The sequence below is a fragment of the Sorex fumeus genome, unplaced genomic scaffold (assembly GCF_029834395.1).
Source record: "Sorex fumeus unplaced genomic scaffold, SorFum_2.1 ptg000101l, whole genome shotgun sequence".
Lineage (NCBI taxonomy): Eukaryota > Metazoa > Chordata > Mammalia > Eulipotyphla > Soricidae > Sorex > Sorex fumeus.
In genome coordinates, this window is record NW_026606158.1 from 448,326 (window position 1) to 470,058 (window position 21,733).

Consider the following 21,733-nt stretch of genomic DNA (forward strand, 5'->3'; position numbering starts at 1 on the left):
AATGTAACCTGCCCACACGGCAGAGTCTGGCAAACTCCCCGTGGCGTACCCAATATGCCAAATACCAGTAACAATGAAGAGTCTCATTCTCCTAACTCTGAAAGAGCCTTGAATATGGCAATTTTTAAAAGAAATCTCAGGCCTACGACAAAGGAGACATTACTGAGGCCTGCTCGAGGCAATCGATGAATAACAGGATGGTCGTGATCGTGAGCATTTAAGGTGTCAGTCTGTGGTGTCATTGCAACCCATAATGATATTGTGTTGTCTTTTGGGTCCCTTCCAAAGTAGAGGAAACTGAAACAAAACAGAATATCAGAGCCTTCAACTCTATCCAATAAGTATGTGCTGTATTCTCTGAGAAAGCATTTGAATGCATGAATTATTTGTGTTTTCTTAAAACACAACTGGGGGCTGGAGAGCACAGTGGGTAGGGCGTTTGCCTTGCACGTGGCCAATCCGGGTTTGAATCCTAGCATCCCATATGGTCCCCTGAGCACCGCCAGGAGTAATTCCTGAGTGGAGAGCCAGGAGTAACCCCTGAGTGTCGCCAGGTGTGACCCAAAAGGCCAAAAAAAAAACACACAACTAAATTTAATCTTTCTTGAGTAATTCAGTTTTAACAGATACATGGGGGGAATAAGAGTGAATATAAAGTACAGAGAGAAGTGAGGACTAAAGAAATCCAATGGAGTTATAGTACAATGGGCAGGCCCTTGCCTGCCATGTGGCTGACTTGGGGTTTACACCTGACACCCTATAATATACTCAGAGCACCGCCAAGGAGTGATCCCTAAATGCAGCACCAGGGTTAAGATCAGGTGTGACAAAACAGAGAAGAAATCCAAAAGCGATGCAATCATTTTTTCACAAATTGATTAAAAATATACACACAAAATAATTAAGGCCTGATATATAGGCATACTTAAAACTATTATGAGACATCTCTTAAGTATACTTTACCCATTAATCTTACTGGAACTATTGATATGTGTGGGAAATGTACACTGGTGAAGGGATGGGTGTTGGAACATTGTAGGATGAAACCCGGTCATGGACAACTTTGCAACTGTTTATTTCACACTGATTTAATTTAAAAAATTTAATGAAAAACATAGTATTACAGTGGAAACAGGCAGTGGAAACAAGGGCACTGTCTTTCCATTGTTCATCGATTTGCTCATGCAGGTCCCGTAACATCTCCATTGTGAGATTTGTTGTTACTGTGTTCGGCATACCGAATGCTTCATGGGGAGCTTGCCAGGCTGCCGTGCGGGTAAGATACTCTTGCCAGCTTGCCAGGGTCTTTGAGAGGGATGAAGGAATCGAACCCTGGTTGGCCATGTGCAAGGCAAATGCCCTACCCTCAATGCTATCGCTAATTACTAATAATTATTAATAGTAATTGTATGTACATTAGTTCTACAAATAGTCATTAGTTCTACTAGTATAGTCAGCAATTCAATTCTATGCATATTAGTTCTTACCTTTCAGGGTCAACTCTTCTTCCTTACGTTCCAACAGTGTGTGAGTCAGTTCTTGTATAAACTTTTCTTCTTGAACAAGTTTAGGATATTTTTGGAAAAAAACTAGAAAGAGCTGGAGCGATAGAAAGAGAATAGCATCAATCATTTTCCTGGTACTGCTAAGGCTTTTCTTATTACTGTTACTTTCTCGAACAAAATACATAATACATAATTACTCCAAAAGAAGGATGCTAACTGTTGAAAAAGTACCTCATTGCCTAGGATTCAACACATCTAATCCTACAGATGATGAAACCACAGATTTGTTTTCAGATGGAATAAAAAATGCTATGGCAAGTTTTGTGTAATGGATCTAAAGGTAATTATCCATCCTCACCTTCAACGATAAGTATACAAATGATATGTATACAAATGCTAAACCTTGGAGACGGAAGAGGTGAGAAATGATTAAACATTTCTATCTGAGGATGTAGTAAAGTCATGTCTTTGGGGAATAAAATCATCAATTCTGAGATCGGATTACCTGTATGAAGGCAATTTTTTTTTTTGCTTTTTGGGTCACACCCGGCGATGCTCAGGGGTTACTCCTGGCTCATGCACTCAGGAATCACTCCTGGCGGTGCGCGGGGGATCATATGGGATGCTGGGAATCGAACCTGTGTTGGCCATATTGGCTGCATGCAAGGCAAACGCCATACCTGCTGTGCTATTGCTCCAGCCCTTGAAGGCAAATTTTTTAAAAAAAATCTAACAAGGAGGAAGAGCATTTGTTTCTTCAACCTTTTCCCTTTTGTCTATCCAACTGTCACTGTTTTGTTTTTTTTCAAGATTAGTTGCTTTCTACTTTTTTGCCATCTAATGTGGTGTGCTACTTCTGGTACAGCAATGGTAAAGTATGAGATGCTGTGTGCTCATCTGTGGCCACACACTCCAGGAATTCTTAAAATTTGAAGAGGGTTATACAATCTGAGTTAAATTTTTAACTGGATGGGGACTTTGGGGTCTGGAGGCATCTCTGCAGCTTGCTGATGATCTCTTCCAAACTTTAATTGTTAATGTCTGGATCATGGCTCCTAGTGAGCTTCTTATGGCACCAGAGGCAGTTCGTGGGCATGACTGCCAGGCTTCTGGAAGAATAGGGAGATGGGGGGAGGTGACCCATTCCAGATTTATGAGAGCCTGGAGATTTTGGACCTCTGCAATTCTTGAAATTAGGTCTTTTCACTTCATTCTTAGGACACCACTGTTTCCTGGTTTTGCCCCTCCTTTCTTTTTTTTTTTTTAAGAACAAAACAGGTATATTTCTATTGGACTACTGATACAGAGGATAGTGTGGTCTGAATGGATAGTATGAATGACAAATAATACAAATATAGTTTATTTGAAATAAAAATGCTTATACAGCTCTGTAGGTCACTCGTAAATGAGCTCTTGCTTGACTTTTTTTTACTCAGCAAAAAAAATGCTGAAGCACAAACACCCTTTTTTTGGACATGTATTTGGAGAAAGGAAGACACTACTTGGTTTAAAAAAAAACTGACCTTCCTTAAGGCCTGGTCATAGAAGTGTAAACAATGTAAATGAGTCCACCATTACAGCTGTCATATCACATCTATGTCACCTGTGCATTAAGGTTATGCAAAACCTGCCACTAGAGGCTTGCTATATCACAGTTACATTTGGTAGGCAGGACTGAGGAAGAGTAATTTAGAACAAGTTTTACAACCTATTTAAAACAGATCACCAGTATTCCCTGAAATACCTGGTTACAATAGAAAGATACTGCCTGGAAGTTACCCTTTTCACTTTGGTTCATTCAGTTTTTGTTTGTGTTTGATTCACTTGCTTATACAATCCTGCCAAAATGTTAAAGCACAAAATATCAATACCTACTGTTCCTTTAACATCTGCATTTAAAGTTTTATATTCTACTACATCCCTAGTATGTCAGCAGTTCCTGAATATTAAAAAATGGATTAAAAACTTCTGCAGAGAGAGAACAAGGGGGAACGCCCCGCCACAGAGGCAGGGTGGGACGGGGGGACGGGGGGCGGGAGGGACGCTGGGACCCATGGTGGTGGAGGACGGGCACCGGTGGAGGTGGTGGAGGGATGGGCACCCGACCACCGCACAACTGAAACCCAAGCACAAAAACTTATAAGTCCATAACTGTACTTCATGGTGTCTCACCAAAAAAAAAAACAAAAAACAAAAAAAAACTTCTGTAAATGCAGATGTCTATAATTATAATAGTACTAGAGGGAAGGAGACAAGGTAAGAAAAAAAAAGCAAACACATTTATGGGCAGGGAATGTGGCTCAAGTCTTTGGATTTAAAAAACAATTTTCTCAGAGAAGCTGGTTATTATGGAATGTCCAGAAACTTACTTCACTCCACCCCAAAAGGACTTGAAAAGTCCTAATCCAAACTTTTGAAGGCTACAGTTGAGATGTTATAAATGATCAAAGCAGTAAGAGGGAAATATCTTCCATTCAGCTATAGTTGGTAGCATAGCTCCCAGCTGCTGGTGGATCAGTATAGACCACTGAAGTACCAGAAGTGCTCTGAAGGATAAAGGTAGAAAAGTACTGACCAAATGACCTGTCTACGTCAGTAATAGGACGTTATGGATAGGAACATTTCCTAAATAGAATGACTCCAAGATAGATCAATGTTTCCATCATTAAATGTTGCAAAATTAAAAAAAAATTTACAAGTAGATAATAGTGAAAAAGAAAATTACAAGGCAAAAAGAACACAAAAGAAACAAGACAATGCTATATAGGTCCAACAGTATTCCATGAGACTAGAAAACCTGTTAACTTTGAAAGCCCTAGCAAAATATCACTCTTGTTTATAAATTACTTATATATCAAATGATCGCATGTTGAATCCTTTCTTTCCATGTAACGAAGAGCCCTGCATTCAGCCTTTAAGCATTTTGCATTTCCTTCCCGATCTTGTAGCTGAGGATCTTGTTCCAGTCGATCTTGGTGCGGGTGACTGGAAGCTGCCGGCGCAAGGCCTTGAACGTGGTGTCTGACATTGTTTGGTAGTTCTCACTAATTGCTGTCTGATACTCATTTTCTGCATGCTCTATGATTTTAATAAATTCCTTGGCAGTTTGGACTTCATCCGAAACAGTTACTGAATCTTGTACATCTTTATGACTAACTAACTGAACATTTCCATCTTCATAATAGTGAACCTGTATTTTAAGTACTCCCACCACTTGAGCTGTAGGCGGTGTGATGGTGAACTTCCACTCTGATCTCCAACGACCATTCCAGAAATTTTTAGGCTGAAATTGGTGGCTTTCAATGCATGCAATAATGGTCTGTTGCCCATCTATAGTTTTAGCATAAACAGTACAGAAGCCGTTGGCATAGTGATCTTTCACATAGGCCCTTAAAGCACTGTCACAGGATTCTCTCCACGACTTCAGACTACCATCTGTGTCCTCGGGCTGGGGGTCACTGGCTTCTTTCCGTAAGTGATCAAACTTAAAGGAAATCTTGGTTCTTGGATCTAAAAATCTGCTATTGCCCAGGTCACCGTGTTCTGTAATTAAAACCTGATCTTCGTATCCTTCTATCTTCACAGGTGTGAACTGATCCATGTTATATTGGGCAAATGCATGTGCTGCCCCTTCTCTGAGGAGATTGTCATTATTAAGTAGTAGCCGGACATCATTGAACACTTTGTTAAATTCTCCTGGGGGTGCATGAGTAATGAATTTTGCAGCTATACGTACCTTCTCCTCATCCGACACCGATCCTCGAAGTCGGCCATCTGGCTCTGCCCCTCCTTTCTTCTTCTTCTTCTTCTTCTTCTTCTTCTTCTTCTTCTTCTTCTTCTTCTTCTTCTTCTTCTTCTTCTTCTTCTTCTTCTTCTTCTTTTTCTTCTTCTTCTTCTTCTTCTTCTTCTTCTTCTTCTTCTTCTTCTTCTTCTTCTTCTTCTTCTTCTTCTTCTTCTTCTTCTTCTTCTTCTTCTTCTTCTTCTTTTTTCCTTGCAGACAAAGTCTTGTTTAATTCAGTGATCAATAGCAATGGAGGCCCTCTCTACAGACAAGTAAAGCTGTCTTGTTCTTTGTACTGTTCACTTCTTCGTCTCTTCCTCCTTGGACAGAGTCTTGAGGATTTCTTCCTCCTTTGCCTGGAGCCGTTTTTCATCTCGCGCTTGGGAGCTTCCTTAGTCTTAGACCTGCGGGCCTCAGCCTGGTCAGCCAGGAGCTTCTTGCCACCCTTGTCTGCCTTCAGCTTGTGGATATGTTCCATAAGGATTCTCTTGTTTTTGAACACATTCCCCTTCACTTTGAGGTACAAGCTGTGATACATATGGCGGTCAATCTTCTTGGATTCCCGGTATCTTCTGAGTAGTGGGCGCAGAATCCTCATCCTCCTCATCCAGGTCACCTTCTCTGGCATTCGGGCACTGGCAGTACCTTTGTGCTTACCTATGCCCATATGCCATCCCTTGCAGCGAGCCAGTGTGTTTTTCCAGCAACCGAGCTCGGGAATGGACAGTCACAGGCTTCCAGATTATCAGCCCATCTTTGATCAGCTTCCCAATCTGCTGACACGAGTTGGCATTGGCGATTTCATTGGTCTCGTTGGGGTCCAGCCAGACCTTCTTCTTGCCACAGCACAGCACACTGGAGGAGAGCCTCTTCTGAAGCCTGAGCATCCTCATGGCTGCAGCCGCACTGGCAAAAGACTCTTTATGATGCTTCTTAATCTCATTAATCTTATCACGTCTTTGAAAAGTCTAATATTCCTCTCAATTCTTTCTGATGCTTCTTTAATTACTTTATATTCCTTTTTATCCATCCTTCTTTCAATTGTAAATTTATTTTCCTCCCTCTCATTGAAAAGCCTCTCCCTGAGTGATAGCATGAATACCCATGGTTTCATCTGCAACATGGGATCATTCCAAAATCCAGACTTCTTTTTCAAAATCTGGCCAATATATCTCCCCCAGATATGTCCACTTGAGGCTCAAGAGTCAACAGGAATTAGTGTGCCCCAATCTTAACTCTCTATCTTACTCATAAACCTACTACCTATGCACATTTCCATTATTGAGTTATCACGTGAAAATACCTGAGCTATGCTTGAATTCTTATAATACCTTATCTTTAGATCTCAATGATCTTTTGATCTACCTCCTTGGTTCTACCTTCTTGTTATTATTCTAAGATTCCTTCTTTTCTCTCTATTGCCACAAAGCTTGTTTCAAGTTATCACTATTTTGCAAATGGATAATGAACTAGCATTCTACTATCTATTAACAACTTTGTCCTGGTATATTCATTTAAAAAAACTTACAAAAGCATATATGAGGAGTTACTCCTGGCTCTGCACTCAGGAATTACTCCTGGCGGTGCTCAGGGGACCATATGGGATGCTGGGACTCGAGCCCGGGTTGGCCGCGTGCAAGGCAAACACCCTACCCGCTATGCTATCGCTCCAGCTCCAGCTCCAACAACAAAGTCTCCAATGGAGACGTTACTGGGCCCGCTCGAGCAAATCGACGAACAACAGGAGGGCCTTTACCTTTACCTTTACCTTTACAAAAGCATATTTCAATTAAAGTACATGTATTGCAATTAACTGAATTTCAAAAGTGTATATCGGTTGTAGGTTTCAAATAACTATGGTCAAATTTGATTACAATATCTCTTCCATGTTTTAAATTCTACAGTGACTATTAATAATTGTTATTATGAGAAAGTTCATGCTTTTCCATCTTTCCTGTAGCCACACTTATTTTCAATATCACTTCACAACAGGTGGAATTTAATTCTACATCACTTCAACTTGAGACAACTCTATGACTTTGTTTACTTTGGTCTGAGGGAAAATGATATTAATGATACAATGTTTCTGTGGCATGTGTGGGGACCTGGGTTCAATATCTTGTGCCCCAAGATTGGGGAGGTGGGAGAGGACAAGAAAACTATGATGGTTTTAAGACTTCCTTAGCCATCAGAATGCATAGAAGCAATTCTGATGAGTTCTACACTGTGGTTAGAAGAGATTTCTCTGACATCCACTCTTATTCTTGGAAACCTAAAAGTTACCTTACAAATAAACTCAGGCTAGTCTGGGGAATTCTGAAATAAATGTGACTAAATTGCCCTTGTTTGCCAGCTGACATCCTTTTCTTCAAACACTAAGTTATCTGCAACTGGTACCTGACTGTTTGTGTGTGAATAATTTAAGTCAGACAAAAAGAACCTCCTACTTGATTGTTCAACCAATTGCCAACTCACAGAATCAAGTGTTTGTTAATTTAACCACTAAGTGAAAATGTTTTATTCATCATCAAAAGGTAAGTGATTTGAAAAATAAAACCTTCAGCTTTGCTCGCAGGTATCTATCTCCATCCTCAGCACCTCATGGAGCTCTCCCAAACTCTGAGTCAGTAGACATTAGCATCATGGAGTAAGACCTCAAAACAATCAAACAAAAATTCTAGGCTATTAGTATTGTACATAATATTCTACAGCTCTCGGGGTATTATTCCTTGCATCTACAACTTTATTTCTCACAGTTTCTTAACATCATATGTTCCAGTAATTTATAATTATGCTATCCAGATTTTCCTATGCTCCCTTACCTCTCTGTTATTCTTAATACACACAGTTCTAGAAAACGCTTCTTTCAGGAAACATGTAAATCTGTGCATCTCACCCACACACTTATATAGTGTTGAAACCACTGGTTGATTCCACAATTCTCCACTATCTCTGAACTTCTCATGACTATGGGGAAATTTCCTCTTCACATTGTCCTAGTGCTGGAAATAAAAAGGTCATTAGTTATCACTTCATATTGAATGACCAAATTAGTGAATGAAATATACATCCAAATATGCACTGGTTTTCACACCTTTTAAAAACCTTAAAAATGCTTAAATCCAGGGACTGAAGAGCTAGTACCGTAGATAGATGGTCCCATGAATCCCACCAGAGTGATCCCTGAGCACAGAGTGAGGAGAAAGCCCTAAAAATTTCTGGGTGTGGCCCTGAAGTTTTTTTAAAATTCTGAAGCCAAAGATATGCATGTTGCAGATAGCAGGATATGGATATCTCTTTGCAACTGACTTTTAGGATCATCTATGTTGATAGGGGAAAAAGGTAAAAATTCACTAGAAAACTCTGCCTGAAATATCTTTTTCCCATTTCCTTTACTGCTTGGTGATCCCAAACTAAGTTAATGAATTTTTTTTTAAATTTATTTTTATTAGTGAAACACCGGGCTGGAGCGATAGCACAGCGGGTAGGGCGTTCGCCTTACAAGCGGCCAACATGGCCGACCCGAGTACGATTCCTCCACCCCTCTCGGAGAGCCCGGCAAGCTACCGAGAGTATTCAATATGCCAAACACAGTAACAACAAAGTCTCCAATGGAGACGTTACTGGGCCCGCTCGAGCAAATCGACGATCAACGGGAGGGCCTTTACCTTTACCTTAGTGAAACACCATGAGGTACAGTTGTAGATTTACAATTTTTTGTGCTTGGGTTTGATTATACAATGATCAGATACCCATCCCTCCACCAGTGCCTATTTTCCACCACCATGGATAATATCCCCCCACCCCCATCCCCCCATCCCCCCCTGCCTCTGTGGCAGGGCAATCCCCTGTGTTCTCTCTCTCCTTTTGGGTGTTGTGGTCTGCAAAAGAGGCATTGAGTGGCAAACATGTTCAGTCCATAGTCCACTTTCGACATGCATCTCCCCTCCTGGGAGGATCCTCCAAACACCCTTTATTTGGTGTTCCCTTCTCTATCTGAGCTGCCCTTTCCTCTAGAATGCCGGACTGGCCACTAAGCTATGGAGTAATCCTCCTGGTGCTGATCTCAGCTATTCTTGGGTATTAATCTCATATTTTGTTACTTTATATCCCCCAGATGAATGCAATCTTTCTATGTCTATCCCTCTCTTTCTGACTCATTTCGCTTAGCATGATACTTTCCATGTTGTACCACTTGTATGTAAATTTCATGACTTCATCTTTTCTAAGAGCTACATAGTACTCCATTGTGTAGATGTACCAAAGTTTCTTTAAGCAGTCATCTGTTCTTGGGCATTCAGGTTTCTTCCAGTTTCTGGCTATTGTAAAGAGTGCTGCAATGAACAAACAAGTGCAGATGTCACTTCTACTATCCATTTTTGCCTCTCTGGGATATATTCCCAGGACCAAAACCTTAGACAGTGAATGAATTTTAAAAGGCTGAACAACATTACTAAGGAATAGACATTTGTCCTCATTTATGCAGTCTAATGTACATAGTCAGGCCTTGTAATTTTCACTTTACAACACAAAGTTGTGCACATACATATACTTTACTTTCTCAGAACAAATTTGGTGTCATTATTTCACAGAAGATAACTAAATTCAAATAAAGCACCGCATTTCCAATGGATGCCTGTTTGTTCTGTATCCCCTAGAGAAGACTTCAGCTCTTCTGGTCAAATCCTTCATTAAATTGCCAGTATTTAAAGGATGCTATCTCTTCAGGTAAGGGACATATTCCTTCCTGATTCTATTAGCTACTTACTGACAAAGGTGATTAAAAGTGAGATTTTCAGTAGCAGAAGAATCAGCAATGCGGCAAGAAGTAGTTTGATGCAAACAGAGTTACTTTGGGGAGGGCTAGTCTTCTCTTTGGGAGCTGCAAGAGAAACCAAATTAGGTTCATCAGCAATACCATCACGCCAGTCCATCCTCTTCTTTTTGTGATTGGCACATCAGTACAGACAGTATTATATTTAAAAGAAAAGTAACTAACAGCACTCATAGTAGAAACCTAGAAAAACATATAAGAGCATGAGTTCCTACCATTAAGGACTACTGTTCTTAAAATTTTGATATGAAAATAATTTAGTATAAAACATTTATAAATCCTTTAATTATAATATATTAATGTGTTATAACTTGAGTATTTAATATTTCAATATTAAATATTTTAATGGCAACATTTAAAAAATATCTGGATCACCATTTATTATTTGACAACCTACTATTTTTAACACGTGCTATGTAATCTTTATTTTTCACTGATCTACAATATTATGGAATTTCCTGGGGTTACTTTCACATTCCTGTACGTATATAAGTCCTATCATAACTACCACCAAAGTTCTCCTGCCATTACATAACCTTTCCTCTCATCTTTGTAACTAATAGAGATTCCAACAAAACTCTTCTAAGAGTTTTATTGATTTTTGTATTTATTTATTTATTTATTTATTTATCGGGCCTAGGGTTTTGTCCCTTTCTTTCTATTTGTTGTTGGTTGTTGTAACAGAAAATGCCCACCTAGTTGCAATGCTACACACTTTCGTGGTGGTGCTCACCAGAGGTTTCACATGCGGTTGAAGAGCTGGAACACACTTCGTGGTGGGGCACAGACTCTTCTGTGACAACATGAATCATGTACAGTGATGCTGCCAGAATCACACTTGGCATGTGGGGCAGCGATGGGGTTGAACTCTTGACTTCATGCTTTCAAGGTAAGCACTCAACCACTGAATTAGCCCCAGGACCAGTTCTCTTGGGTTTTGTAAATTCATTTGCTTTAGTGATTTATATTCCACATATAAGTGTAATGATAGTAAATGTATTTCATTTTCTTATTTCACTTAGCATACACACCTCAAGTTCCATCCATTTTGTTCGAAAAATCAGGATTTTATCTTTTTTAGCAAAAACTTGTTTTGAGTTTATATACCACAATTTCATTATCCAATCATCTCTTGCTAAGCAAGTATGTTTTTTTAAAATTTTTTTTTATTAGTGAAACACCATGAGGTACAGTTGTAGAGTTACAAATTTTTGTGCTTGGATTTCCGTTGTACAGTGATCGAGTACCCGTCCATCCACCCGTGCCTATTTTCCACCACCACTGATCTCAGTACCCCTCCCACCCCTCTTATTTACCCATCCCACCGTGTCTCTGTGGCATGGCACTCCCTTTTGTTCTCTCTCTCCTTTTGGGTGCTGTGGCCTGCAAAAGAGGCATTGAGCTGCAACATGTTTGGTCTAGAGTCTAGTCTCAGCATGATAAGCATGTATGTAGATTCCATGTTTTGGTTAATGTGAATAATACAATTATGAACATAGAGGTAAACATATTCTTTTCTATGACTGTTTTCTTGTTTTCACATAAATGACTAGGAAAGTTATCATGGATCTTATGGAATTTTCATGTTTATTTTAATTAGAAATATCCACAGCATTTTCTACAGGGTACACCAATTTCATTTTCACCAAAAGTATGTCAGAGTTCCTTTTCCCCAATATCCTTGCCAACAAAATATTTTTAACATAGGCTCTTATCATTGGTGTGAGGTGATGTTTCATTATCGTTCTGATTTTAGTGTACCCTTAATAAGTGACACTAAGCACTTTTGCATGTATTCATAGGGCATCTTTGTGTATTTTTTGGAACACGGGTTGGAGCGATAGCACAGCAAGTAGGCTGTTTGCCTTGCACGCGTCTGACCCGGGTTCGATTCTTCCACCCTTCCTGAAGAGCCTGGCAAGCTACTGATAATATCTCGCCTGCTGGCAAAGTCTGGCAAGCTCCCCGTGATGTATTCGATATGTCAAAAACAGTAACAACAAGTCTCACAATTTGTTGTGAGACATTACTTGTGCCTGCTTGATCAAATCAATGAACAATGGGAGGATAGTGCTAAAAGCAGTGCAGTGTCTATTCAAATGTTTTGTCCACTTTTTGGTTGGCTTGCTTGTTAATTTGATTTTGAGTTGTGGGAGTTTTTCAGGGTTTTTTTTTGGATATTAACCCTTACTAAACACAATATTTGCAAACATTTCTCCCGGTTTTATTTATTTTTTCTTTTTATATTTATTTATTGAATCACTGTGGGAAAAGCTACCAAGCTTTCAGGCTTCAGTCATACAATGATCAAACACCTTTCCCTTCACCAGTACTCATTTTTCACCAACAAGAACCCCAGTATACCCCTCCTCCCCCCCTCCAAATGCCTGTGAGGCAGGTGATTTCTCCTTAACTCTTCACTACATTGATTACATTCATTAATTTGACAAAATATACACCATTATTGTTTAGAATTTTCCTCCCAAACAATGAGATTTGCTGAAAAGACATTGTGAAATATTTTGTTTTCTATAGCTGGTTATGAGAATCATATAATGTCACACGGCCACGATTTTGGATTTCTGCAAAGAGCCAGATAATTATGACATTGGTTTCTGTGTGTCTGGTGTTATGGCAGTGCTGGAGAGCCGCTCACGAGGGGTAACTCATGACCTCGGTGGGGCGTGAAGGACGTGCCGGTACCGCCCCCCTTTCCATGAGACTGCAGTTGCCCCATCACTGCTGGCTCGTACCTGGCTTTCCTATAAGCTCTGAGGCGGTGGCCACCTTGCTGCCGGGGGCAAAAAGGCAGAAGGAGCAACACCCTTTCCCTCCTGGGGAGGCATGGCACCATAGTTTAATGCATGGGCCATTCACTTTTCTTTTGCAAGCTGCTGGGCTCTGGACTAAGTCCTTTTGCCTCTGGAGCCATGGCCATGTCAGAGAGCCACTTGTGGGGGGCAACTCATGACCTCGGTAGGGTGTGAAGGACGAGCCGGTACCACCCTCCTTCCCATGAGACTGCAGTTGCCCCTTCACCACTAGCTCATACCTGGCTTTCCAATAAGCTCTGAGCCGGCGGCCACCTTGCTGCCAGAGGGGAAAAAGGCCCTGAGCCGGCGGCCATCTTGTATGCAGTCCAGATGCATTTCTGCCAAAAGCCGCTGGGTTTCAAGATTTTTTCTGAGTCTCCGGTATCATGGCTATTAATCAGCTTGATCAGGAGCCAGAGAGGCCATTTGTAGGTGGCGACTCAGGGTCTTGTTGGGATGGGGAGAAGAGTCGGCTCCACCCCCATGTGGTGAGGCCCCATGTGTCTCGTCACTGCAGGCCCAAAGCTGACTGTCCAGTGGCCTCTGGAGGATGGTGGTCACCAGACCACCAGGGGGAACAGGCCAAGGCATGAAACCTATTCCCACCTGGAATGGCCCAGCGCCAGTAACCTACTGACTGCAGGAACAGGACGCATTTCTGCCAAAAGCCTCTGGGTTTTGAAATTCGTTTCTGAGACTCTGGGATCATGACCATTTAGCAGTGTGATCAGGAACTAGAGAGGCCATGCCTCCAATTATATAGCTGAGCCAGAGGTGGTTTGTGGGTGTGTCTCCCACATACCTAACTTTTGGCCGTTTACTTTCTTGGTAAACTTTGCCCCAAGTTTTTAGGGTCTGGCCAAAGGCACAGCAGCAATTTTGGGTTATCTAAAAGTCTGACGGTGCCATCAGGCTGCTGATGCACTCACCTCACAGGTACAGACTGACCTGCTGGCGGCACCATACCCCCTTCTCCAGGTTTTACATTGCTGTTTTGATTTACGGGATGATTGATTTATGATTTACTGGACAAAAACTTTTTAGTTTGATGCAGTCCTATTTGTGTATTCTGATTTTGTTTCCTTTTTTTGATGTTGTTTCCTTTACCATTAGGGTTGAGTCCCCTGTTTGAGCTCTAAAGTTTAGGCGCTGGAGTATTTCAATTGGTTTCCTTCTATGTAGTTTATGGCTTCAGGTCTAATATCCAAACTTGAATGCGTTTTGCCTTTTGAGTTAATTTTTGATTATGTTGTTAGTCATGATCTAGTTTTATGTTTTATGTTTTTTCAGTTGTTTTTCTGCCACCTTGTTCAAGAGGCTTTACTTTATTGTATGGTCTTTGTTCTTTTACCATAAATTTTATACCTCTATATATGTAAACTTATTTATGGGCCTGGAGATTTCAATCACACACAAAAAAATACACAACAGAATTGTCAATAGATTATATCTCCATGAGGACTGACCTGAGACGGCCCGGTCAGGCCCAGATATGGCGGTGATTTTGGATTGTGGGAACAAGAGGCTGCCAGGGGCACTGCTTGGGCGGGTGCAAGTCAACCCACCACCCTCCAATCAACCCCATCTGTTCAGCCCTGAGGGGGTCTGAGCTTAACTGTGGCTTTTGATTTCTTTCAGGATTTATTAATGGGTCTCTGAAGCAAGGCTGGTAGAAGAGCTGACAGGGTAGCACTGGAGTTGGTTTGTGGGGGTGACTGCCAGTGCTTCCATTAATACTGGAATGTCTGGGGAGGGAATCCATCCCCCCACTAAGAGAAAGCTTAGAAATTTCAGCATGATCAATTTTTGTACCAGCAGCTTTTCTTCAATATTCTCTTTTCTATTTGCATAGTATTTCAGTTTATAGGCAAATAGTGATCTGGATTTTTATTCCGTCAAACTTTTATATGCCCTTAAGTAATGCCATAGCAGTTAAGTCTTTGAGTCAACCCTTGTGGTAAAATATATTAAAATGTTTCTGAACATGCAATGACCCAAACTTACTTCAAGACCAACCACATAATGAAGTTGAGATCTTTCTCGCAGCTTGCACCCACATTGCATTCCCCAGGAGAAGAGTTCTCAAGTAGATAAGATTTTTAAGCCCTATTATAAACCAATATTATCTCAATGAAAGAAACTACCTGGCTGGAGAAATAAGTCAAAGGACTGAGTGCATGCCTTACATGTTGGAGACCCCTATTGCCTTCCTACCAATACATGATCCCCTAAACAACCCTGGGAGAGACTCCCAATTATGGACCCAGGAGGAGCTTATGATGAGCTCTGAGATGGCCCCCAAGCGAAAAAGAAATCATTTTTCTGGAAGTTGTAGTATATTCCACAGTATAAGGAGAAACCCCATCAGTAACATAAAATATGATTTTAATTTTACAAAAGAAAAGCTTCAATTTACTTACATCTGGAGTTAAATGCACTAACATCTAAATTACTATTATCTCTCAAATGATAAGAATAAAGAAATTTAAATATTATTTTTCTATAATAAATAATTCAACATCTGGTAAAGTTTATATGTAGTTTATGTTACAGGAAGAAGAAATTTTCCTTAGAATTCTTCATATTTCCACATTTTTGGAAAACATGAACAATTATGACCACACACATAGTGTTTCCTAGTTTCTTCTATTAAATATACTTTTTTCCTCTCTGTTTTCCTCTCTGTGCAAGATATATTACATGCTACTCAAATCACCTTGCTCCACTTCCCAAAACTATTTTTAATCCATCTTGGAAACTGATATGAAATGAAATTTCTGTGTGGGGTCATAGAAATATTACAGCAGATAAGATGCTTACTTTGCACAGCCGACCTGGTTTTGATCCCGCGCACCCCATATTGTCCCTTGTGTCCTCTCTAGGGCTTTGAGTTTTGAGTCACAGACAGGAATAACTCCCAAGCATTTCCTCATGTGTCCCCCCACCACCAAGAAAAGAATTTTCTGATGGCAGAGCCATTTATTTGAGAAGTAATAAACTGTCTTTGTAAGACGTTCTAGTCTTTATCATGCCCAGGTCTTTGTTATCTCTGAGTACACAAACAAATGAACACCCACAGTCACTGAAAACCTCTTCCTCTCTAAATAATCAAAGAATACAGCTCATTCATTATTCTTCAAAGGTTCTGCATCTGAGCCAGTGATTACAAGAGCTGAACACCGATCTCTTGACTGTAGACTCACTCAACCACACAAGTCAGAACAATGCTCAACTTAACATCATTCCCCTTAGCATGACTGTGGTGGGGGTGAGGGGTAGTTCTCACATTTCACTTTTGGGGTATCACACATCTTCCCGCTTCTTATTAGACAAGTTAAGCTACTAACAACGCACATTTCCCAACTGCACTCAGTAGAAAAATTAGCAACTAACGTCACCTATGTTTCGCTGACACTCTTCCTTCTCCAACCTTCATCTCATTATGAACTTGCAGAAAATGTTTCTTACCTGCAGGTGCCTGTGATGGGGTGTCCGAGGACTGGGCTTCGTTTTTGAATCTCACTTCAGCGAAGGTGATCTCTGTGGTCATATTGAGGAGATACGCGCTGTTCTCTTCACACCAGCCTTCCCATCACTCTGAGAACAACTTAGAGCAGCTCTACAGGAGCACCGAGGTACCACTAATCACACAGGCTCAGAGGAATAGCATGAGAACTAAAACCCTCAACCAGAGATTTGAAACCAAAGACAAACACAACAAAAGTCGTAGCCCTTAAACTAAGATAAAAGTGTAATAAAAAAAGGAACTTGGAAACCAAGTAGAAGATATGGGAAGGAAAAGAGGAACCTTTTCTTTTTTTGAGTCACGAATTTATTTCCCACCTATACACAAGTTGCAACTCTGGCACCAGTGGAGACGGGGGAAAGTGGCTAGTGGGGTGTCCCCCACTGCCTTGACCACACTAGGGGGGACATGGGCTGTCCCCTGTGGGGATACTCTGGTTGCCTCCTGGATGTGGAGGGTGGCATCAGGTCCCTCCATGGGGCTCCAACAAGCCACAGTGCCTGGGCTGACCCAAGGGGACACAGGAACCGCACACCAACATGTTCCTCCAGTATCTCTGGCACAGGCCACTGTGAGGTCTCTCCAGAGGGGCAGGGCTTGAGGGGTGCAAAGGGGGGTACACCTGCCTTTAGGGGCGGAACGGGGCACTGTTTTGTACCCACTGAGGACTCTGGAGAGCTTGGGACTAAAAATAGAGGTTGGAGTGCGAGGCCAAAGGGAAACAGAAGAATCAAGAAGTCCCAGGATCTTTTTCTTTTTGCGGTCAGCCTCAGGGGAGCCACTCCGGCAGGCCTGGGCCAGCTGGGCACCGGGGTCACCCCTGTCTCTAGTTCTGACTGGCACGGGGCGCCCAATTCCGCATTTTGGTATGCTGCTGCTCCATCCACTCCGGCGTCTGCAGCTGCAGTGGCTGGGCAAGCTGCTGGTCCGCCTGAGGAGGCAGCCCAGGTGGTTCTTCCTGGGGATGGGGTGGGGTTCCCAGGGGGTGTCCGCTTGAGATGAGGCAATATTTGCTGTTGACTTGGAGGTTGTTTTTGAGGTTGAATGTCATGAGAAAAGAAAAAAAGGAACTAAGAAATCTTCCCTGTGAATCACCTTCAGGAACTTGCATTTAAAAACTGAAGACCTGCATGCACAATAAAAATATGACCATAGATTCAAATCAATACTAAAGTACAAAATCGTTTTACACTGGGATGGAGTGATAGCACAGCGGGTAGAGAGTTTGCTTGGGCCTACCCGGGTTTCATTCCCAGCATCCCATAGGGTCCCCTGAGCACTGCCAGGAATAATTCCTGAGTGCAGATCCAGGAGTAAACCCTGTGCATCGCAACGTGTGACCCAACAAGCAAAACTTAAATAAATAAAAAAAATAAAATCATATTACACTGAAGGAATACATAGATAAATCAAGAAGAACAAAGCACTTCCGAAGTATTCCATATACTTACAATTATAATTCACTTTAATAAATTGTTTTTACTTAATGGATGGAAATTGTTGTGCCTTTTTTGTCATATTTTTATTTGGCTGAAAATGTATTATCATTATTATTCATCATAAAATATATAATCATTTACAAAATCTAGATAGCACTCTTATAAGTTCCATGGCTCCTTTAAAAACACCCCAGTCGCTGGACAGAGTAGTGGGTAAGGACCTGGCCTTTTGGCACACAGCTGACCTAGGTTCCATTTCTGGCATCCTACACGTTACCTAGAGCATATCCAGGATCAATTCCTGATACAGAGTCAGGAGGAAGCCTTGAGCATAAATAGGTGTGGCTCAAGCACCAAATAAATAAATAACACCCAATATTTTAAAAGCATCAGTATTAAGAATATTTTAAAAAGATATTTTCTATATTTCTCTTTAAAGAACACTATATTAAAAGTTATTAATAAAAAAAGTTGTGGTCAGGCATTTAAAATGTTGAACGTTAGACTAATATTCGTCGATTAGACTAATATAGACTACTATAGACTACTATAGACTAGCAAAATTTTGGTGATGTTAGGAAGCAAATTGAAGGGTTTGAGAAACTTTGAAGATAGAAAAGATCTCACTTAGCCCTTGAACTCTAAAATCTATGGTGTTTGGGGCTGGAGCAATAGTATAGCAGGTAGGGTGTTTATCTTGCACATGGCCAACCGGGGTTCAATCCCCAGCATTCCATATGGTCCCCCAACTCCTGAACACATAGCCAGTATTAACCTCTTGAATAATAATACCTTGAATTCCAATCTAATACAATGAATTCATTCAAGTTTTCTACCTTTTCTTCATACTCAGTCCCTTCTGTGTCCAGAAGAAAGTTGCTTATGATTGCAGAGTGATTGTACAGCTGCAAGGGTTCTTGCCATGCATGCAGCTGGTTGAGTTCCATCCCAGCATCCCAGGAGGTTCCCAAACACTACGAGGAGTAATTGTTGAGTGCAGAGGTCTCATTCCCTGACCCTGAGAAATGCCTCCAATCATTGGGAAAAATGAGTAAGGAGAGGCTGCTAAAATCTCAGGACTGGGACAAATGGAGATGTTACTGGCGTCCACTCGAGTAAATTGATGAACAATGGGATGACAGTGATACAGTGACAGAGAATAATAAAGTAGATTTTTAAAATGTAATTATTCCCCTTCTTATATAAGAATGAACGATTTCTAATTTGTATTTTTTTTCTTTTGGGCCACATCTGGCAATGCACAGGAGTTACTCCTGGCTCTGCACTCAGGAATCACTCCTGGCAGTGATCGCTGGACCACATGGGATGCTGGGAATCAAACCCGGTTGGCCGTGTGCAAGGCAAATGCCCTACCCACTGTACTATCACTCTAGCCCTCTAATTTGTATTTAAAAACAAAACCAAACTATTTGGCACAATGTAATAGTACATCGGATAGGGCTTTTAGCATGGTACATGGTTGACCCAGTGTGGATCCCGGGAATTCCATATAGTCCCCTGAGCACCACCCAGAGTGATTCCTAAGTGCAGAGCCAGGAGTAAGCCCTGAGCATTGATGAGTGTGGCCCCAAGAGTCAAAAAAGAAGCACTGTAGCACTGTCCTCCCACTGTTCATTGATTTGCTTGAGCAGACCCAGTAATGTCTCCATTGTGAGACTTGTTACTGTGTTTGGCATATCGAATATGTCACGGGAAGCTTGTCAGGCTTCACCTTGCGGGCGAGCTACTCTCAGTAGCTTGCCGGACTCTCCAAGAGGGGCGGTGGAATCTAACCCGGGTCGTCTGGGTTGGTTGTGTGCAAGGCAAACACCCTATCTGTAAATTTTAAAAATAAATAAAAAGAACTATGTTATTATTTTTTTAAGTTCTGTCCATTGATTGGAATACAACAGATGCGTCTTCACTTAAATATCACTTTTAAGCACAAAGTTCACATAGTCAGTTATGTGAATGAAATTTGATGGTGGCTCCAGAGAAAATGAAAGCAAACAACCTCTGAGCCACATTCATAAAGAGCCACATAGAGGAAAAGAGGAAAGAGAGTTGTGGGATTGACGAATGCCACAATCTCTCTTTCACTGCCATTCGTGCTCACTCGACACTTCCACAAAGAAATTACTCCAAAGCTTTTTAGTCTACCTTTATTCCACCCCAATTTTACTGAAATCATAGTTCCCTATTATTGTAAATCAAGTTCCCAATTACCCCAGAATAAAAATTGCTTTCTTGAAAGTAAACTGGAAAATCCTTCAAACCATGGACATATTTAGGTATGTATAAAAGTGATTAGTCTTTAGATGAATTCAAAAACAGGGTGACAAGCGCAATTACTTGATTGCCTCAAGCACTTGGCCTCAAGAGGCCCACAGGATAACTGCAGTGAGATTGAGATTCATCATGATCAATTACAATGATAATAATAGGCAATACACTATTGGTTTTATTACAAATATTGAAAGGTTTGCTTGGAGCAAATGCGACGGCCTATGAGATAATGTAGAATCAAAGATCACCCTCCCCTCTGCCCCCAGCTGGAGTACAGGACTTATAACCAACCTAGAACGCTACGAGTCTGTATTCCATCCTTCCTCACTTCAGTACCCCCTACAGATGACAGAAGGACAGGTCCAATGCATCCCATTGGTGTTTGCACCTTTTCCTGCCCAAGTCACTAAAAAACCCCCTACTAGTCTCTCACAGGTCAAAGATCTAATGCAGCGACTCAAGGGGCCAATGCAGAGTCCATCTTGGAAGGCACCCCAATAAATTTCTATTCTTTCACATTTACTTTCTCTGTCCCTATGTCTGCACCAGACAGGGTCCTCGGTCTATCAAATATGCTGTTTTATATTGTCCTCAATCGGTCAAATATGCTATTTACTATTGTAGCATATTGTAAAAACTTTACTAAAAAGAAAATTTAAATATACCATTAGGGCAAAATTTCATACAGAGCAAGTATGACACTAAAACCAAAACTATTGCCAAGAAATCCTCATGGTGATGGGCTCTTGCCCTTCCATGGGAGAAGAATCACAGGACAGGGCTGAGGCCCATGAAATCTGGTTTATTTCTTCTTAACAAGAGGTACATTCTTTCATGGGAATACCCAGAGTGCCTTGGTAGCAAACACAGGTTCTCAAAGGAGCTTTATAGCTTTCTGGTTCCATACCCAGGCCACAGCCTGAGCAGCTGGTTCTTACAAGGTGATCTGGAGGAAAGAGACAATTAAAATATAAACATTCTTCATCTGATTATTCTAAATACCACTATAAATGCAATGTTTTAAAGGGCAGATGCCCAGATCAACCTTAGGCCCAGAGTTCAGGGAGGAGAAAGACTGGAGGGGAGAGAGAGGAGGGGCCAGGTTGGGGGATTAAGGTACAAAGGAGGATGTAAGGAATGATGGCGCCAAATATCCAAACCACAGGGTCAATAACACTGAAATCAAGACTGAAAAAACCAAACTTAGAAAGGCACCTGACAAGAGGACAGACAGCAGGTGGGGAGAAGGGTATGGGAGGGCACCTGGGCACACTGGTGGAGAAGGGAGAGAAGTGGGCGCTGGTGGTTGCATCGGTACTGCTATACTATATGCTAAAACTCAACTATGAGTCACTTTGTAAATCACAGAGCTTTCATAAAATAAGGAGAAGGAAAAGAAAAGATAATAATAAAGAATTTGACTGGCACCCCCACCCCCCACTACCACCAAAATAAGCTCTGGCTTCCGATGCCTTGGGAGTAGAAAGGGTTCGGGTGTTAAAAGTCTTCCTTGACTTTCCATGCCAGTTCTACGGCCCTGGTGTTGAGG

At 41.3% G+C, this 21,733-nt stretch overlaps 1 protein-coding gene and 1 pseudogene across 1 annotated transcript; both read right to left on the reverse strand.

Moving 5' to 3' along the window:
• Nucleotides 1-2,948: 2,948 nt before the first annotated feature.
• Nucleotides 2,949-5,279, reverse strand: LOC130042516 (F-actin-capping protein subunit alpha-1-like). Its single transcript, XM_056134699.1, is given in 3 exon segments — nt 2,949-3,473; nt 3,708-5,258; nt 5,261-5,279. Coding segments are annotated over 2 exon segments (858 nt in total). The 3' UTR covers nt 2,949-3,473; nt 3,708-4,419.
• Nucleotides 5,280-5,570: 291 nt separating this feature from the next.
• Nucleotides 5,571-6,196, reverse strand: LOC130042518 (60S ribosomal protein L19-like; annotated as a pseudogene).
• Nucleotides 6,197-21,733: the final 15,537 nt, after the last annotated feature.